The 19,493-nt window shown below is 37.4% G+C and overlaps 1 protein-coding gene across 1 annotated transcript in view; it reads right to left on the reverse strand.

Annotated features, from left to right (window-relative positions):
• Positions 1–5,310: 5,310 nt before the first annotated feature.
• CEP162 (centrosomal protein 162) overlaps positions 5,311–19,493 on the reverse strand; it is a 41,340-nt gene continuing 27,157 nt past the window's right edge. Inside the window, 11 exon segments of the mRNA XM_032185047.1 lie at positions 5,311–5,734; positions 7,734–7,868; positions 8,754–8,852; positions 11,557–11,698; positions 12,490–13,160; positions 14,058–14,282; positions 15,465–15,569; positions 16,236–16,399; positions 17,063–17,189; positions 17,996–18,101; positions 18,874–18,986. Coding sequence (XP_032040938.1) covers positions 5,525–5,734; positions 7,734–7,868; positions 8,754–8,852; positions 11,557–11,698; positions 12,490–13,160; positions 14,058–14,282; positions 15,465–15,569; positions 16,236–16,399; positions 17,063–17,189; positions 17,996–18,101; positions 18,874–18,986 — 2,097 coding nt within the window. The 3' untranslated portion in view covers positions 5,311–5,524.

Consider the following 19,493-nt stretch of genomic DNA (forward strand, 5'->3'; position numbering starts at 1 on the left):
TTAGTATCCAACACACATTAATTTGTTTTTTGTTGTTGATGTGAACTGCCAGTTGGGTAATGCAGAATTCAGTAGCTAGATCACAGGAAACCAGATGAAAAATATTCTTCTTTTGCCAACAGAGTTAACGTGCCACTACCACTTTGTATGTAATTCATGCTTTGCTTATCAGCTGAACCTTCCTGTGCTTTCCAGCTCTAGAAACTGCCCTTTTTGGACCAGACAGCCAGTGAAGGGCTTAGGAGGCTTTGAGTTGTTCTGAGGCAGCCAGCTCCAGAAGCATAGCTGAGCTGTACTTGCTCCATCTTTCTGTACTTGGTTGGGATGGTGGTGTAACCACAACTATTCCCCAGGTAAGGGTTTTTTTAAGAAAACAAGTAGGTGTAATTTCAATCTTTGTTTCATTTTTAGAGAAGAATTAAGGTTCTGAACCTTAGTTGTTTTTGTTTTTTTTTTTTGTCAGCTTTCTTGAAGAGATGGTTAGCTAGTGGCTGAATGGTTTTAGAGCAAGCGTGTGGAGGGCAGAAGAACCAGGTTTGCTGGATTTTGAGTTAACAGTGCTTTGTAGGAAGCTCTTCATGTGTATCAAAGTAGGGGGCTCAAGATCCCAGCTTAACTGGATTATTTTTTCTTTTGAAAGTAACCCGCTTTGTATACAACATGGTTTTGTCCAAATGAACATGTAGCAGTGGCCTGCTGATATAATCTTCTGAGATGCAAATTCTGATGAATTCAGTCTTTTCCTTTCAAATGACAAATAGGGGAAAAAAGCAACGAATGGGTTATGCATTTAAAGAATATAGGAAGAGGAAGAAACCTCTCTCTTCATCTCCCTTGCCTTTATTGCAAACCACTGACACCTACATTTCCTGATTTCAAATGTAATTTCTTGCACCTTTTCCTTGCACATTAAGTAGGGGTTAAAAGCATGGGCTATTTCAAACTGGCAGATTATTGTTGAAAATACTTCCCAAGAAAAGCCTGAAGTGAAGTCTGTATTAAACGAGTACAGCTGTGTAGATTGCCACAGAGGTGTCTCGTATCTTACAGTGCAGGAGCGGCCTGTCACTGTGAGTACTTAACCATGAGTACAGAGGCTGTAGCTTTTGTGGGCTTCCATTTCTTTTTTTTCCTTCCCAGATTAGTTCCTGTCCCTTTCCTTAGCGTTGGTACTGCATATGTCCAGAAAGCACCAGGAACTGGAAGTGTCTCTGTCAATAGATTTTTTTGACAGCACAAATAGACAAAAATCTATATAGCTGTCTCTCACAGCTGTTCTTAAATAAGTGTTCTCCAGTGATGTCAGAAAGTTTGCAGAGTATAGTTCTTTCAATCCCACGTTTTAAAATACAGTTTTGGAAAGGACTAAAACTTTCATTGTAGCCTGTATACGTGTAAACGTGCCTTGCCAAAATCACCTTAGCTAGGGCAATCAACCATCTTGCTCTGCAGAAAAAACCTAGGTGGTTCCGGAGTGTAATTCCTCTTTGCTCAACTGTTCAAGCTGAGTGGAAAAGGGCTGTGCTGTGAATGTGGTAGCTGCTTCCTGCTGAGGGAGCTCAGGCATCTCACCTGTCTAATGGGAAGTTTTTGTCTGAGCTCAAGCTCAAATGTGATAGAATAGTGGTCCTGCTAGCAAGGTCTGCTGCTTCTAAATGTGGCTTTTATAACTTTTTTCTGGACGAGTGAGCTGCTTGCAGTGAAATTTGATCTTTTCTTCCCCCCTTTGCCAATCTTGAAAACAAATTGCTGCTTAAGTGGGGAAAACCTGTGCAAAAGAAATTATCCATTTCTTCTGCTATTGAGAAACGAAGCTTATTTTGAAAGCTAGATACCAAAATCATGAAGGCTGGGCTCTAGAAAAAGAAAAGCTCGCTATTCACTGTAGTCTAAGCTTTTCTTCCCCCACCTTAAATCTTCAAGCTTTTTGTTTAGGAGCATAATTGTTGCTTTTGGGGAGACGGGAAAAGTGTTCATGTGTATGGAAGATGGTGACACTTAATTCCTAGATGACAGGCATTTAATAAAATGACCAAGGGCTAATACCAACTGGGCATGCTACACATTTGAATTGCATTCTTAGTGTCCTTTGGAAGCATGTATTAATCCTGTAAGAGTAATTAAACATTTTGATCCTGCTTCTGTTCTTCATCGTGTCTCCTTTCTGTTTTAACCATGCCCTTCAAGCTCCTTTTGACAGGTAAACAACCATACAGCCTGCACTTTGCGCAGCTCTGATGTGGCTTGAGAAACACTGTGGCAACCATGCGGTTCAGCCTTGTGCTCTGCTTGTGCATTAGAACAGTCAAAGGCAAATACAGAAACTTTTTGTAGTCTTCAAAAGCAATTATTTTAAAACTGGTCTTATTTTCTTTTTCTTTCTTAAGAACTAATAGACATGATGATTTGTCTCATGAGAAAAGGGACTGGTATAATAATCAACTTTATATGTGTTTTTTTTTTTTTTTTTTTTTAAAGAAAAGTGCATTCTTCCCCAGAAAGCCAGCATCAGGCAAAGTAAATGAAAAGTGTTTTGACCAGGGTAATTGTTCAAAAGGAATACTTGGAACTTAATGGTCTTCCCATCTTCATGTCTGAAAATGGAATTATTGAAAGCTTTCTAACTGCTTGGGCTGACCATTTTATAGCCTATTCTCAAAATTTACTGTAAGTACAGCGCCTGTGATAGACTTAACTTCACAGGGATAATTGCATATGTTTGTTAGCCTAAGTATGTATTGTGTAACAACTCTTACTAGGGCAAGTTATGTATTCCAGTTTTCAAAAGTAAATATTTTTTTTGTGTATAAACAAGTTTTAGTTATGTACCTTTAAAAAAAATAACAGTGAAATCAGGAGACATCTGCTGATAGAGAAAAGAAAGAGGAAGGTAAAACCATGAATTTCTCTACTGAAATCTAATGATGTACTGTCTGCGAGGCTAAAAGGCAAAGTAAGTGATGTGAACATCATTTAAAATATTTAGCATTTATACATCTGAGCTGCAGCTCCTGAACTCTTTAATACTGACGCTTTTGTCATTCTGTGAGGAAAAGAACCCCATACAACCATTTACAAGCCTGTGGCAAAGAAGGAATTAAACTGTGCTCTTCTTATACTCACTCCTGTCCTTCTGGCAATGACAGATGATAAAGCCAGGTCACCTGGAGCCATGGTGATCCCTGAAGTCATGCTATAGCCTCAGGGACTGACAGCCAAGGACAGCACAGAGCCTTTCACCATGCATTATTCCAGCAAGAGTTGGAGGCCTGTGCTGTCTTGATTTTGAACAATAGGAATACAGTTAACAGTGTGTAAAGCTAAACATTACAATTCACATTTAACAGACAGCTGTTCAGAGTCCAGGCAAAATTGGAGTAAAGCAAAATTTGAATATTTAGTGGTAATGGGAGTCTGGTTTTTATTCTTTTTCCAGTATAGGTTAAAGATGAGAGAGGGGCAGAGTTGAAAATGTATTATGTACTATCAAATAAAGTCTTCATCCATGACAATAACCTATTTAATTTGTTACATGAGTAATTTTGGTGTGTTTCAGAGAACTTGAAAGAGAACAGTGCTTGTGTGTCTGCCACCTCTGCTGTGACTCTTCTGCACATGCTGTTCTCCTTTATCAAACCAGCTGTCTTATCTATAATCTAGGTCACTGAGTCACCAAAGCCAGCTGCCTGCTTGATTTCCTCATGGTAAATGCCTTACAAATATAAAGACAAGCTTTAGTGAATGCACAAATACATAAATGCCTATGAGAACTTAGTATAAATCATATTCTGTCTTACAGTAAAGGTAAAAATTGACTGAAGGAGAACTTAATGTGAAATTTAGTTCAAACAGTTTAAAAGACACAGCATTTGCTGGGATTCCAATACAAGAATTTTAAAAGGTACGTGAATGAACTGCACAAATGCTTAAGATAATTCTCTCTACAGCCTGGAGTGAAGTAGTCACTGCTCCAAGACTGTCTGAACTTAAAAAGCAATTGGACCGAGCACTTAGTCACATGGTCTAAACTTTTGGGTAGACCTGTGCAGTGTCAGGAGTTGGACTTGATGATCGTTGTGGGTCCCTTCCAACTCAGGATATTCTATGATTCTATATACACCTGATATTTTATAAGATGTGTAAATACAACACTACTTCTATATGAATATAGACCAGTACTTCATTATTTGGGGAGAAAACTGAAGCTGAAAAACAGCTTAATATACTAACTCTGGTTGTTTCATATTCATCCTTGACTTTTTTTTTTTAAATATATATGTGCATATGTTTTAGATTTGTGTGTACTCAAACATCTTGCACTGTTACTTGACACTTGACACTTGTAAATAGCTGCCTGTGCCTACGTGGTGCAAGTGGTACTATTTTGAGCTTTATGCACTGTTGCATGCTTGTATAAGCCAAAATGCGTGCTTACCACTGGTCCCTAATGAAGTGTGACATATAAATACATACACACAGCTCTGAACAATATCATTTTTGATTTGAAGCTTAGCTTCACAAGGCAAAATCAATAACAAAATACAGTGTAGAATGAACACAATTACAGGAGAGGACCTCAGGCGTACATTCTAGCTTTTAGCTTGTCTTTGCTCTAAGTATCATTGATTGAGCTAGAACCTCAGAGTATGGCCTACATAATTCTTAAGGAGTTAATTGTCACATTGTCAGACTAGTAATTGACTGATTTTATTGTTCAAAAACCTATTCTTCCAGCCACTAAATATCTACCTTCAATTTTCTTTACTATATTTTCATTTTCTTTTACTTTTTCTACCCTCTTACCAAGATAAGAGTTTGTTTTTTTCCAGATGACAGCTGTAACCGCTGTTTTCTTCCCCCCTTCCCATTTCCTTCTGGAGCAGGGCAGCCCACGTTACATAACAGTGATGCAGCAGGAAGGCCTCCTACGCTAGCCCCTATCTTACAGGGGTAAGTACACTTAGGTGCGTGCACGTTAACAGGATAGGAGGTGTGGTGGTATCTCTAACATTCAGCTTCTTACCTGCTGTGTTGTCCACCACTTCAGCAGAATGGCAACGGAAAGTGGCTGCCCTGCTCCTCAAGCATTTAAAAACTTGAAAGGGATCTTAAAGAAATCAGAAAGTTTTATAGGTTAGAGAGGGAGACGCAAAATGGTGGAAGAGAAGTCCATGCCCTACTGTATGGTAGCTATTGGTAACACTATACAGTAAAAATACAGGCATTAAGGATATTCAGGAATGTTCAATAGCATCTGAAAAGGTTACATGGAATTTTTCAACAGAATAACCTCAAAGTTCCTCACATTTTAAAAAAATAGTGCATGACCTTTATTACTAACAAAATATAACATACACTTGGACTGCAGTGTAGCTTAATGCTCTCCCTTTGAAGCAGCAAGATTTCAGGTAAGATCAATGTAATTAAATGCACAAGCATTATATCAATGATTTCTCATAACATTTCCTACATATATATGTAACTGAACACTGTAAGGTGATTACACAAGCAGAATTCTATCTGATCATGTCTTCCAACAGTTATCTGTTATGCTGAATCCACTGGAATTAGGTGCTGGAATAACAACGCCTTGTTTCTGCAGTTCTCGTAAAACATCTAAAATTGAATCCAATTCCACTCGAAATTTCTCCAGTTCTTGATTCTTCTGTTGTGCAAGTTTTCTCCACTTCTCAGCTTCGTGGGTTTGCCTTGCTTCAGTGATGTGTTGTGTTGCCTGCAAATTACAAGCAAGTCAGCATTGTGATTTTCTAGTCAAATATTCAGTTACCACTGCTCCTTTGCAAAAATATACCACTTCATTTTATTTGATGCTCAGTCTCAAAGCCCAGTGCTGATGTTAAGTGGGAACAAGTTGTTCCAAACGTTACAAAAAATTGTTCTCATGGCAATATACTGCCTTTAGATATTTGCACTGATGACAGAAGGGTAGAAGCCATCACTGACTAATGAGCCTCAGGAGAATTTGACTTAGCCTCTCCAAAGCAGCAATTAAAAGTTTGAATATATTAGACAAAATTGATCACATAATGTAGAGCCCTTTGTAATCAAAATGAGCTTTTTGAATTGCCATTTAAATGTGTTAATTAAAGAACACCGCAGCAGAAACAAACAAAATCTGAATTACATATTCTGTGCTACTGCTGTGCTTTTCAAAGCCAGCGATTATATGAATTATCAGCAAATATCACTGACTAGGGTCTGAAGCTGCCGCAGATACACAGTTGAATTAGTTTTCACATGAATCCATGGCATAATCCTATTGGATTACCCAACATAAAGTGTCACAGGAAATCAGAAAGTAACCACCACTATTAAGCTCTAATAGATTCTTAAAAGAAATCTCTATCACTTAAAGGACATTTGTAGTTTGGTACCAAGGACAAGCCGTTACTGCCTTGTTCAGCAATCAGTTTTTCCATACATTGTTCGGTTCAGGTTTGTTATCGTTTGTTCTGAGGACTGTTTGGCTCCCCACTGCATGTGATTAAGGGTACAAAACTAGAACAAATAAAACCTAAAGCTTCATGCATAGCAAAGCTAATAACAGCAGAAAAGATGAAATTACTTATTACATAGTATCATTTCTGTGTTTTGTTGTTGTTTCTGGTTTTTTAAATAATACATTTAAAAACATTTCAGTAAATATTATGGGTCATGTAAGGATTTCAGAAGAGATGGATCACAAACTAGACAGCAGCTGGTATTTTACAGAAATGATAGGAAGTTATCACAGCATACAAAAGCAAATGAATAGCGTAAAAAAGTAATTGCATTACAGTTGCCTTAGTATGACAGAATGCAAACAAAAAGAGTCATCAGTGGTGGCAGAGTTTGTTTTTAATCTACAGGCTTGTTTTATGCACAGTTCTTTTTTTGGAATTAAAGATCTGTTGTAGAAATGTGTGAGAAAAGTCTTCTACCATGAACAATTCTGTACCTAACTGGGAATTCCTTGAGATCTGGTTCAAAACTGTAGAACAAACTCCACAAGCTATGAACTGCTACAGGTTTGATTGTTTTCTAGTCCAACTGTCCTTTGGTTTTACTTAATTACATGAAGTCAAAGTTAAAACAATAAATAAAACACTCAAACATTGAAATGATGGAAGTGTTGAAAAATTTATATGGACTAGGAAACAGTCTCCAGCTGATAGCAGCTCCCCATATAGAGAGATCAGGTTAGAGGCTATGATATAAAATCTAAAATCAACAACAAAAAGCAAAACTGTTTTGCCCATTCAGGTGATACAAATGTCAGACACAAGGAGCTGTGTCAAAGACCCAACTGTCAAACAAACAGAATTTTTAGTGTGTACACGATGAAGGTTTTTTTTTGTTGTTTAGGGTAGTAAATGTAGTCGACAGCTGCAAGATGTTTCTCTGCCTGCTTTTATATGCAGCTTTCCTGAAGGGGACTTCTAGGACTAGAAAGTAAAATTAAGAGTTTAGTCGAGGAATATATCACAGCTTAATAAACTAAATTACAAACTCTTGTCACATGTTCAATGGCCAGCTTTCACGGTGTAATTGACGCAAGGGATTGCTGACTAGCACCACATTCATTGTATCAGCAGGCCAAACCATGGCTGTATCAAAAAATATTTGCCCCCATCTCCAGTATGGGGTAAATGAGCCTGTGCACATACCATAACGTTACAGTTCTAACAATAAATTGCCCTTGAGCAGTAAATGCAGAATATGCTGTGGTGTACCTTTTGAAGTTCTTGTTCTCTTTCTGCATATCTGGTCTCTATATGCTTGATTTTCTTTTCCAGACACAAGAAGTGCTTCATTTCGGGACTCTGGCTCTCCTTTGCCTCTCTAAGTTCTTCCAACAATTTAGCCACCTAAAATTTCAGATAACTGATGAAGATTTCATACAGTACTTAACACTGATAACAACAGGTGCCTTGCAAAGTGTATTTGTGTTGTTTAATGACTATTTAAAAGCTGTAGAAGGGGAGATTTAGAAGAGAAATATCTCCTTTATTTGAAAGCTTGAATAGCGGCTCAGGGATTTTATCTTTTGTTTGTGTGAAGTGGCCTAAAGATAAGAAAGTCTAGTCCTTTTTTGATAAATCCAATCCTGTTTGTAATGAGCCATAAAATGATTACTCACAGTCAATTTTTATACTTCTAAGCACACTAAAAAATTAATAGATAATATGATTAAAAACTTTCTCACACTCTGTTCTCCTCATACACACTGGATAAAGATCACATATAAAATGCATCAGTTAAACTCATTTCTCAGGAATAGATTAAGAAAAAACATGCTGCTAACACACATGATCAAACCCCTTTGGTCTAATAACTGGCAGGTCAAATCAGCTCAACGGATGACTTGCAATTGATTTTCCAAAGCCTCCAGAAATTTAGGTATGTTTTCTTATAAAGCTCTATTGCTTTATTCTCATTTTTTTCCTCTTTCAACTTGATATTTTTTCTTTTAACATACTAAGTTTTTTTGTTCACTTTCTTAATGTCTAATGAGTAAATTAAAGTGAAAGCTTTACATAGTCTTTTATCACAACCCTCAAGTCCCCTTATCCAATATCCCAGCACTAACCCTCTTCAAAAAATATATATATTCTCAGATATAATTGATGTAGGAGATACTGATAAAAGTACTGTTTCTAAGGCTTATTTGACTATATATTACTTGAGGTATTTCATTACAAGGATGAAAAAGAAATTTTTGTAAGGTACACGGAATCCAAATTTACATATACCTCTTTTTGTAGGAGTTCCTCTCGCATTTGTGAAACCAGAAGGGCTTCCTGATGTCTCTGGTGTTCACTGATTTGTTCTTGGAGATGTTTTATTAATATCTACAAAAAAAAAGATTAAGTATAGTTATCACTAACAAATTCTTATGACAACATATGAAAACCTATACAGGAAAAACACACCAGAAATATAATAAGTGTTGTAGTACTGCAGTTACAAGCAATGCATATATTAAAAGCTACTACTGATTCTAAAATTACCCAAATTGTTACACAGCACACATGTACATATATAGTACGCAAAAACAACTTTCATCATCAGTTTCCTTCCCTCAGTTAAAATATCGAGAGAGAATCTGAATCCTTTAGTGCTTCCTACCTTCATACTGTAGGCATTTTCTCCCCAAATTTTATTGCACAAATATAATTGGAGATCTAGATCCTCTTGGACAATACTCACTCCGCTATCTGCTTCACATCATAAGTGACCCAGAAGGTGCCTGGAGAGCAGTGACAACTTCTTGACCCGGGTGAGAGAGGACCTAATTAGAAGAGATCCTCTGCTGAGCATCAAACTCACAAGGAAGGACTCACTGGGGATGTGAAGGTCAAATACAACCTTGGCTGCAATGGCCATGAGATGGTGGAATTCAGAATCCACCAGGGAATGGCAAAAAGCAAGGTAACAGTCCTGGACTTCACGAGAGCAGGCTTTGGCCTCTGAAGGGATGTGCTCGGATGAGTCTAAAGGATTGGGCCATGGAGGGAAGGGGGGCCCAAGAAAACTGATTGATAGTCAAGGATCCTCCTCCAGGCTTGAGGACAGTCTACCCCAACAAGCAGCAAGTCAAATGCCAGAAGGTGTGCATGGACAAACAAGTAGCTCCTTGCCTAACTCAATGCAAAAAGGAAGCACACAGGAGGTGGAAGCAGGGATTGGTGACTTTGGAGGAATATGGAGGCATTATCCAAGTATGCAGAGAGGTGAACAAGTCAGTCTAAGCCCACCTGGAATTGAAACTGGTGAGAGGAACAAAGGCAAAGAGCTTCGCTAAGTATGTAAGCGGCAAACAGAAGGCTAGCGAATGTGCGTTCCTGCTGCTGAACAGGGCAGGCACCCTAGTGATACAGAACAGGGAAAGGCTGAGGTACTGAGTGACTTTTTGCCTTTGTCTTTCCTAGTGAGACTAGCCTTCAAGAATGCAAGGCTCCAGAGACCAGGGGACAAGTCTGAAGCAAGGAAGATGTACGCTTGGTGGAAGAGGATCAGGTTAGAGAATACGCAAACTGGACATACAGGAATCCATGGACCCGGATGGGTAGCTACCATGAGTGCTGAGTGTAAACATCACTCCTTCCTTCAAAAGAGCAAGAAGGAAGTCTCAGGGAACTACAGGCCAGTCAGCCTCACAACTTGATCCCTGGGAAGGTGACGGAGCAACTAATCCTGCACATCATTTGCAAGCACATTAAAAACAAGAAAGTGATTGCTAGTAGTGAGCATGGACTCAAAAATTGGAAGCCATGCTCGACCAACCCAATAATGCTCTATGATGAAACAACTAGCTTGAGGGGAGAACTGTGGATATTGTCTACCTTGACTTCAGTATGGCTTTCAACACTGCCTCCTATAAGACTATCATAGAAAAGCTGATGAAATAAGGGCTGGATGAGCAGACAGTGAGGTAGATTGAAAACTGACTGAATGGCTAGGCCCATTCAGGGCAGTAATTAGTGGAATCAAGCCTAGTTGGAGACCAGTAACTAAGGAGTACCTCTGGGATCAATAGTGGGTCCAATCCTGCTCAACATCTTCATCAATTACCTGGACGGTGGAACAGAGTGTATTTTCCACAAGATTTCTGATAGGACATAGAACTGGGAGTGGCTGATGGCTATGCTGTCATTGAGTGACCTGGCCAAGAGGACCCTCCATGAAGGACCATGCACAGTCCTGTCTGCAGGAGAGGAACAACCCCAGGCACCAGTTCATGCTAGGGGCTGATCAGCTGGAAAGCAGCTTTTCAAAAAAAACAAAACATGGGGGTCCTGGTGGACACAAAGTTAAATAAAACACTAATGATATCCTGGAGGGCATTAGGAGGAGTGTTGCGAGTAAGTCAATGGAGGTGATCCTCTCTCCTCTGCTCAGCACTGGTAAAGCCACACCTGGAATGCTGTATCCAGCTGTGGGCTCCCCACTGCAAGAGAGACCTGGACAGACTAAAGAGAGTCCTGCAAAGGGCAACTAAAGATGATGAAGGAACTGCAGCATTTTTGTAATAAGGAAAAGCTGATTGCTGGGACTGTTCAGCCTGGAGAAGAGGAGGTTCAGAGCATCTTATCAATGTATATAAACACCTGAAGGGAAGGTGTGCAGAAGAGAGAGCCAGGCTCTGGCACAACAGTGTGCAGTAGCAGGACAAGAAGCAGTGGCCACAACCTCAAAGACAGGAGGTTCCCTTTAAGTGTCAAGGAAGGCTTCTTTAGTGTGCAGGTGACCGAGCACTGGTACAGGGTGCCCAGAGAGGTGGTGGAATCTCCATCCTTGGAGATCTTCAAAAGTCACCTAGACATAGCCTTGGCAACCTGCCCTGGGTGTCCCTGCTTGAGCAGGTGGTTGGACCAGATGACTTCCAGAAGTCCCTTCCAGCCTCTGCCATTTTGATTCTCTGAATACAGTAGCACAGGCCCATCTCTGAAACAATACATCCTACTTAAAAGGAAAATAAAAGTTACAGATACTTGTTGAAATCATTTGTTTCCAGATTGCTATGTGTCTATGAATGTATCTACTGTATCTCACCTCTTGCGTTGAAATTCTGCTGTTAAGTTCAGCTACTTTGGAAGCAGAATGTTCCTTTGCGTACTGGCAAAGGATGTTCTCTACTTCTCTCTGATGGGAAGCTTTCAGAGATGCAATGTATTCTGCTGTGTCTTCCTGTATCCTGGACAGGAGAAGAACACAACATGTAGTAAAGCAGCAAGACGGTTCTTCAAAAATGCAGTGAATTTTCTCATTTGAACACAAAATACGAAAAAAAGTGTTAGAGGTAGCACATCTTAGATATTTCATAATACTTTGCAAGAGACATGACCACCAGTACTTCCACCACTTTGGAGAGATGAGTGGGTGGGAATCCTACAATGTTGGAGATGTGTTCCATTTAACGAGAGGCAGCTAGAATACTGAAAACTCAGCCAAACCACCTTTTTAGGCTCCTCTTATCAAAATCAAGGTAGAGAAAATAGATGCTGTTAAATCACAATTTAGCTGTGCTATTTCAGGTATTTATTTTAGAATAAAATGGGTTGCTATCTGAATGTACTTACTACCTCTACGTTGAATATGAAGGAAGCTAAGGGAAACAATGCGAAGTGTAAAGTTTCTACTGTTGGTTAAAACTGAAAGCATGCCTCAGTTTGAAGCAAAGTGCCAAATATGTACCAAACATTAATACTACGCAACACAAAGCATTTATGATACAATGATTTTATACTGAGATCTTTTTTACTCAGAACCATGATAAATTGTAGTACTGAAAAAGGATTGAGATAGGTTTTCCTGCAGAATAATTGTATCTGGTACACCGCTCCTGAAAAATCAAACAGCAAAAATGAAATTTACAGAGAATGATGGTCAAGTATAACCTGGCTTCACACATGGTTGACGTGTCATTCTGATCCTGCATCACCCATTATTAACAAGTTTTTTAAAAGGAACATACTGAGCATTTACCTTCGTATATTATTTTCAGAATAAGCCAGCGTTGCTTGAGACTTCACCCTCTGCTGGTTCATTTCTAGAGACAATTTTTCTAGCTCCTCTTTCAACTGTGCATTTTCTTGCAGAACTTCCGAGATATTACGATCAGAAAAAGCATGAGGTTGGTATATTCTGTCATCATGAAAAATGCCCAGAAAGGGTTCACTGTTGCTGGAATTCCTTTTATCTGTTGCTAAGGTATGCTTTTTCAAGATCTCTTGAGAGTTTTCCTTATTATCAGTTTTATTTCTCAAATTATTATCAGACAACATCATCATCCTTTCTTTTTGAAGTTTCTCTACAGTTTTTGTAAGGTCTCTTATTTCTTTATTTTTTGTGACCAGTTCTTGATTTAGTTTTAACAGTCTGTCTTTTGTGTTACTTTCTTTTATTTGAGAGTCTGTTAATTTTAAGTCTTTGTTATCCTTTTTATTTCTGAGTTTTAATTGGGAATTTTGACTCTTGAGGTTTTCAATTTCTGTTTCGAGGTTTTTAACGGTGATCTGATGGGTCTTCTTCAGATTCTGAAGCTCCTCTTCAAGTTCGGTAGAATTGGCTTTATCAGCATTCGGTTTTGGCAATTCACTCATGAATTTGTAGGCAAGCAGCTGCTCAAGCTCTGCAAGTCTTTGCTCATACTGTATCTGGAGTAGGAGTGGGAGAAGGGTGGGAAGCAGTTTCTTTAACTGTATATTTATGAATACCTCTTTCTATTATTCTTTAAAGTTGTTTCGTGTCTGACACAAGATTTTTAAGACAGGATACACATCGCTGTTACTAACAACACTACTCAAACAGTTCAGGAATCAGTGAAAAAAATGTGAAGCAAAGCTAAGTCTGATGTAGAACAGAATTACTCAAGACACTACAAATTCATCTACTCACAGTGAATAGAGTCGCTATTAGAAAGAAAATTAGATGGACAAGAAACCATTTTTCATGTAATTTTGTTCTGTTCAGATGTAAACAACTTGGACAAACAAATTAATATCACAATATATCAAAAAAATTATTTTTGTTAAAATCTACCATTGTTTGCCATGCTTGCAAACACAATTTTTAAGATGTGAAGTACAATTTTCCTGCTAATTAAGAACCCGTGAAACTTACTTTTCTGTGAAGTAAAATGCCAAATTTCGGTGTTTCCTAACACAAATCTTTAAAAGTTGCTATCATATAGATTTTGGATAGAATTTTTAGTGTTCCCTGCAGAAGGAAACCACAACCTGCTGTGTATACAGCAAGGAAGTTAGTGAGCAGCAGCTCTGACACACAGAATGATATCCACACACCCTCTTTGTAAGGACTAAGTTATTATGCCCCAGAAACTTGACCTCTCAGTTTTGGTACTATTCTAACAATTTTAAATGCTCTTTACATTTTAGATGCCCAAATTGCTGAAGTTCTAGCAATAAATTCTTCTAATATTTTTTTCAGTGTGGTCTTGGCCTTCAGTTTTCACCACTAGTCTGTGGTAGACCCCAATAGCCTTATGACTGTAACTTGTGGAGCAGACTACTCAACAAGCCTCCATCTTTTACCTTTATTTTTTGAAACTGTTGTTCCATGGCACGGAGACTTTTTTTAGCTTCATCATCTTTACCCTCAAGTTCCGTTTCTAACTTTTTTATTCTTCTCTCCAAAAAATCAATTGTGTTTGTTTTAGCTGAAAGATCGTTAGTTTTCTCTGCAGCAGCAGCAGCAAACATCAAAGCAGGCAAAGAATTTGGATATCTTCTTTTCAGAATGCCTTCCATTTCTCTGATCTACCAAAAGAAAATTAAGTCAGAAGTTAAAAAGAAGAAAGTTCTAGTGAAAAATGTACTGAAATAAGTGACAGAATATTGACAAACATGATCCATTTAAGCTGGGATAAGAACGAGAAGATGTGTTTTGAGAATTTTTGTTATAATGATTTCTTTTGCGTTGCTTACGTTTGTTATTGATAAGTCTTGCTTGTCTGTAAACATCTCTTAGTGACTGACTTCTTATACAACGTCACAGATTTAAACAGAATAGCTCTGGTCATCAGATGGCCTTATGTCAGACAGACCTTTTATTTACTTTGTTAGCTCTTAAGTTGTATAAGGCTCTTAATGCCGTTAAAATAGTTGATTTTCTTTTGGATTTCACATTCACAATTTCATGTTCTACTCTACTTTTCCAACTGCTACAGAGAGATTTCATAACAGCATTGAAATTCTCTCAGTAACAGGTGTAATGTCATTTTTTATTTCATTGCAAACTTCAAAATAAACTAAAACCTTGTGTGGAAGACTAATATAAAAGGTGGGGTTTTTTTGTTTTTTTTTTTTTTTTTTTTTTTTAAATCTATGGATAAGATGCTTTCTGAATTCTTTGCATTAGAATACTGCAGAGGCTCTTTCCTATTTTTCCTACATCCCTGCTTCTCCCGCAGCACAGCAAATTGAACGATTTTGGAGTGAAATGCTAACCAATTGCCACCTCCAAAAACTGAGGAAGGTGCAGTTCCTTCTGACTTTTTCCTCAGTAGAAACATGGATTTTAAGTTCCCTGTTTTCCCAGTTTTCATGGCTTTTGTAGGAACTCAATGGAATTTCAATGTCTTCTCTTGAAACAACTTGGTTGAAATATTAAGGATTTACTAAATTCAGAGGGAGCCTCAGAAGAGAAACAGGAAGCTTACATGTGCTTTTGCCGTCTTGCTCTTTTCCAAGAAACTCTGAACAGTAATTTAACATTAAACGATTTTAAATGGTTGTCAGTAAATGGCTTAGAACGCAGTAGCAGGAGAGCCCTTTGTAACTAAATAATTGCAGCTTTTTGCGTTGAGTGTTCTACAGTATAAAATTACTTTGTCACAGGGCTTCATTCAGTGCTTTACCCTTATGAAAGGGCTAGTAAGCCTTGTAAGTGACCTTATCAAAAGTAAAGGTTAAGTGAAACACAGTTATATTATGGCTTACTTGTCGCTCAAGGTCCTGAATTCTTTTAGCATCTGCTGCTCTGTCTTTCAAACGTTTCTTCTGTTGCACACACACATCTCCAGCTTCAGCTCTGAGCTTCTCAACCTATCCAATTTATGAGAAAAACTGAAATATACATTCAGAGATGTTTTCTTGTAGTACAAAAGCAAGCATTTCAAATAAAAACAATCATAGAAATATTCAACTTAAGAACTGTTAGTAGTTATTTCTGTACTAATCGTTCCTTTATGTTTTTAAACTAGGTTACAGCTTCTTGAAGACAATTAAGATCCACGGAGCTAAAACTGAAACTAGACACAAATCTAGAAGAAAACTTTTCTTCTAGGGACAATTCTTGACTGCAAACCAGTAAATCTGCTTTCTTTCCTCCCATCCTCACAGTACGCAGGCTTGGTTAATATGCAATAATATAATGTACTACATTATAATACATGAATTTAGGGTCAGTTTTTCTTAGTCAAGAAATTTGCTAATCTTAAGCCACATTACTTTTGTTTCTAGCAGTATCATTAGTGTGTTAAACACAAGCAAAAACAGTTTTAAGCAATATTCACTTGCAATTCTGACTTCATGTGCAGTAATTCATATTTTGAATATAAAGACATCCACATTTGATTTAAAGGTTATGAAGGTTTCCCGTGGTTTTTCTTCAAAAAGGTGGGAGCATTATGAAGGACAAAGTTACATTGTATGCATCTGTAGAAATAGTTTTAAGTTTCAGCACTTCAAATAAAGCTAAATATTTATCACCTCTAGTTTTAGTTTCTCAATTTCTTCTCTTGCATCTTTAAGACGGGCTGCATCTTTATCTAGAAGATCCTGATTTTCTGCATACCACTGAAGTCTTTTTTTTAAATGAAGAATTTCCTGTTTGTATGATTCTTCCATAACTTTAAATTCATAAGACTTCTCACCTACAAGAATAAAACACCCTTATTAGTGTTTTATTAGTAATTATGTGTTGAAGAATACATAATTCAATGTTATTTGAATGTATTGGATAGTCAATACTATTCTTCTCAGCACATTTCATACATTTCCTATTTTGACAATCCTGTTGCTGCAGTAAAGTTTTAAAATCAGATGCAAATTAGGTCTTTAAATGCAACAATATTAAAAAAAGTAAAAAACAACAAACCATACAATAATAGTTATTTTATATATAGCAGTAGTCAGCAGTTCACAGTTTGCCATAGAAGGCATTGAAAACAGAATCCCAATGGGATTACTCTTCTACACTACCTACTAGATTAAGGCAACATGGTCAATTTTTTCTTGTGAATAGAGTTGTCATAAAAGTGGAATCATATGTTTTCCATGTCCACTGAGAGATAGGCAAGAAATCAAGCTTAATAAGCAATAAAGAGTTTAGCTGGATAAAAGTCTTTCTAATAGTGCCAAAGGTACAGTAGTCTCTCTTTCACTGTATACTTTTATTGCAAGTTTAGACAATATTAGTCAAATGTATCCAGATCATTTTCAAAGTCATACTATATGAAGAAGTAAATTTTAGTTGTATATTTTAGGAGTCATGCAAAGAATAAGCACAATTACTCAATAAAATGAAGGTGCTTTACCTGATGTGGATGCAATTTGGACTTTTGCTAAATCTCTCTCTTTCTTTGCTTGCCCCAAGTCTACCTCAAGAGCTTGTTTATCTTGTTTAAGACGTTTTATCTCTTCTTGTAATTTATTTTCTTCCTTCTAAGTTTTAAAGAAAATGGTAAGACAAAAACTGAACACACATCAACATGAACATGGTTTTCACCGTAAAATGATTAAATCACTATGGCTCTATTGAAACCAGAGGAGCCCTTGGAGTCTCTAGAGTTCAACGTCAACTGTATCAGACCAGGAACAATTCCACTGGTTGTGAAACTCTTTAGATCCAGCTTTCCTTATCACTGACTTAACCATTTTATAACAACACAACAACAAAACAAAACTCCTTTTAGTTTCTTGCTTGATCATCAGAGCAACTATGTACTATAACAGTCTTGCAGTAAGCAGAGCAACAAAAGCTCTTGGAAGCCTTTCATTTTAGGGTGAAGTGTACAAAACATTCTCCCTCAAAAACAGAAGCACGTGGAGTACTAGAAGAGTGAGGTGAGCAAATTGTAACAGATTATTTTCTCTCCAACGTTCTTTTCTAAGCTTCTTGGTAGAGAGCAGTGATAAACAGTGTTCTGGATTTGTCTCAGGTGAAATCTAGAGAAGTGTTGCTACTTTCTGCAACATCTCACACAAGGTATTTCAGGACTGTCAATAAACACAAACACCACGCTTTCATTGAATCTGTGTTTTAAGGGACTGCTTGTGAGAGTTCATTGATGAGAAAGGGATTACTTGTATATTACAAATGTATCATCAAATGAATTCTCAGAAGCATGGCAAATAATTAGCGGTGTAAAAGAGAAGCATGGTTCAACTACCTTCGTCATTTATATTGTTAGTTTACAATATTGATTTTTTTTCCCCCCATGTGACAAACAGGCTTGGCATAGACCTACCCGTGCTGCTCGAAGCTCTGAAACCAATTCCGTGAAACTTTGATTCCTGGCTGGTTCAGAATCCTGCACAATTCGTGACTGGATATTAATTTTTTCTATCTTTTCTCTAAAAAAATAAAATAATAAAAAAAAAAAAGCCAATTTTGCAATGTGATGACTTGGCATACTGAAAACAAAACACAGAACCCTCCAAATGGTACTATATAACATCAATTCATGCAGGCTCAAAAATAAAATTAAAATTAAAAAGCAACTGTACAGTGCTTATCCTTATACCAAAAATATTCACCTGTATGTGGGGAAATCTGCTACAAGAGAGGAGGAAAGAAAACCTATTTGCATCAATGAAACTCACCTATGGGCCTCTTCCAGGCAAGGATTTATAAATTAGGAATATACACAGTTGCTAGTTTTTTGTTGTTGTTGTTGTTTTTTTGTTTTGTTTCCTCCTCGTTAGTTACATAGGACACAAATCTTACAGGGCCTACAGTGCAATGAATCTGTTTCCTCCACTACCACGATCCCTCATGACTCCTGATCTATCTTACAACAATATCAAAACATTTTCAGATTTGAGCAGAGCTGAAATGCCAGGACAAGTGCAGTATATGTGTTAAACATTGTGATTTGAATAACAATATTAAAATTTTAAAATTGAAATATTCCACAAATGAAGCCTCTTCCCATACGTCAGCACGATCAGCCCATGATCAGTATAAATCTAAATTTTCTCAAAAAGAAAAACACCAAAATCACAAATCCAAGAAAATCCATAAAACATGAATCTAACAAACTTTGCAGTGATTCTTCATAAACAAAAATAATAAAATCACCTGAGAAATCTAGAGACATTAGGTAAGATGTTTGATTAAGCCTACCTTAGTGCTATTAACTCAGACATTAAACACTGATTTTCCTTAAACATTTGTTCTTCATTTTTTTTGTTTTGGATTTGCAGCTCTTTCATTTGTTTGTATAACTTCTCATTTTCCTAAGATGACACAAACAAAGTTAATGTTAGTTGATAAAGAATGTTTATAAATTACCATTCTACCCAGTTCAAAAACAATTATCTATGACTTCTGCAGTTTCCCTCCTGAAACAATGAAACAGCAGAAGCAAACACCAAATGTTTATTAACAAATTTCCAAAAAGGGGTATCTACTTTCATTATCTTTACACTAAAGTCGTATTTAGTGACCTCTAAAACCTCACCCAAGTGTCTGTTCACTCTGGAGTACCAGTCCTCCTGAGTTAGCTCCGCCGCAAAGCTATCCCAACTATATTCTAAAAGCACATACATGGGTGAGTGATGATTGGTCAAAGTTCAACCTGCCTATGCTGCTACTCCTTGAACAAAAACAGTCGCTGATTTGCCATACCTACAGCCACAATGGGAATACATTGCATGCAAAATATACTAAGAAATGCTGCTGAGCACCAGCTGGAAGCTGGTTAAACTAACTTATTTTACAGCTGCAAATATTCAAAGGGATCA

Source organism: Aythya fuligula, chromosome 3 (genome assembly GCF_009819795.1).
Source record: "Aythya fuligula isolate bAytFul2 chromosome 3, bAytFul2.pri, whole genome shotgun sequence".
NCBI classification, from domain to species: domain Eukaryota; kingdom Metazoa; phylum Chordata; class Aves; order Anseriformes; family Anatidae; genus Aythya; species Aythya fuligula.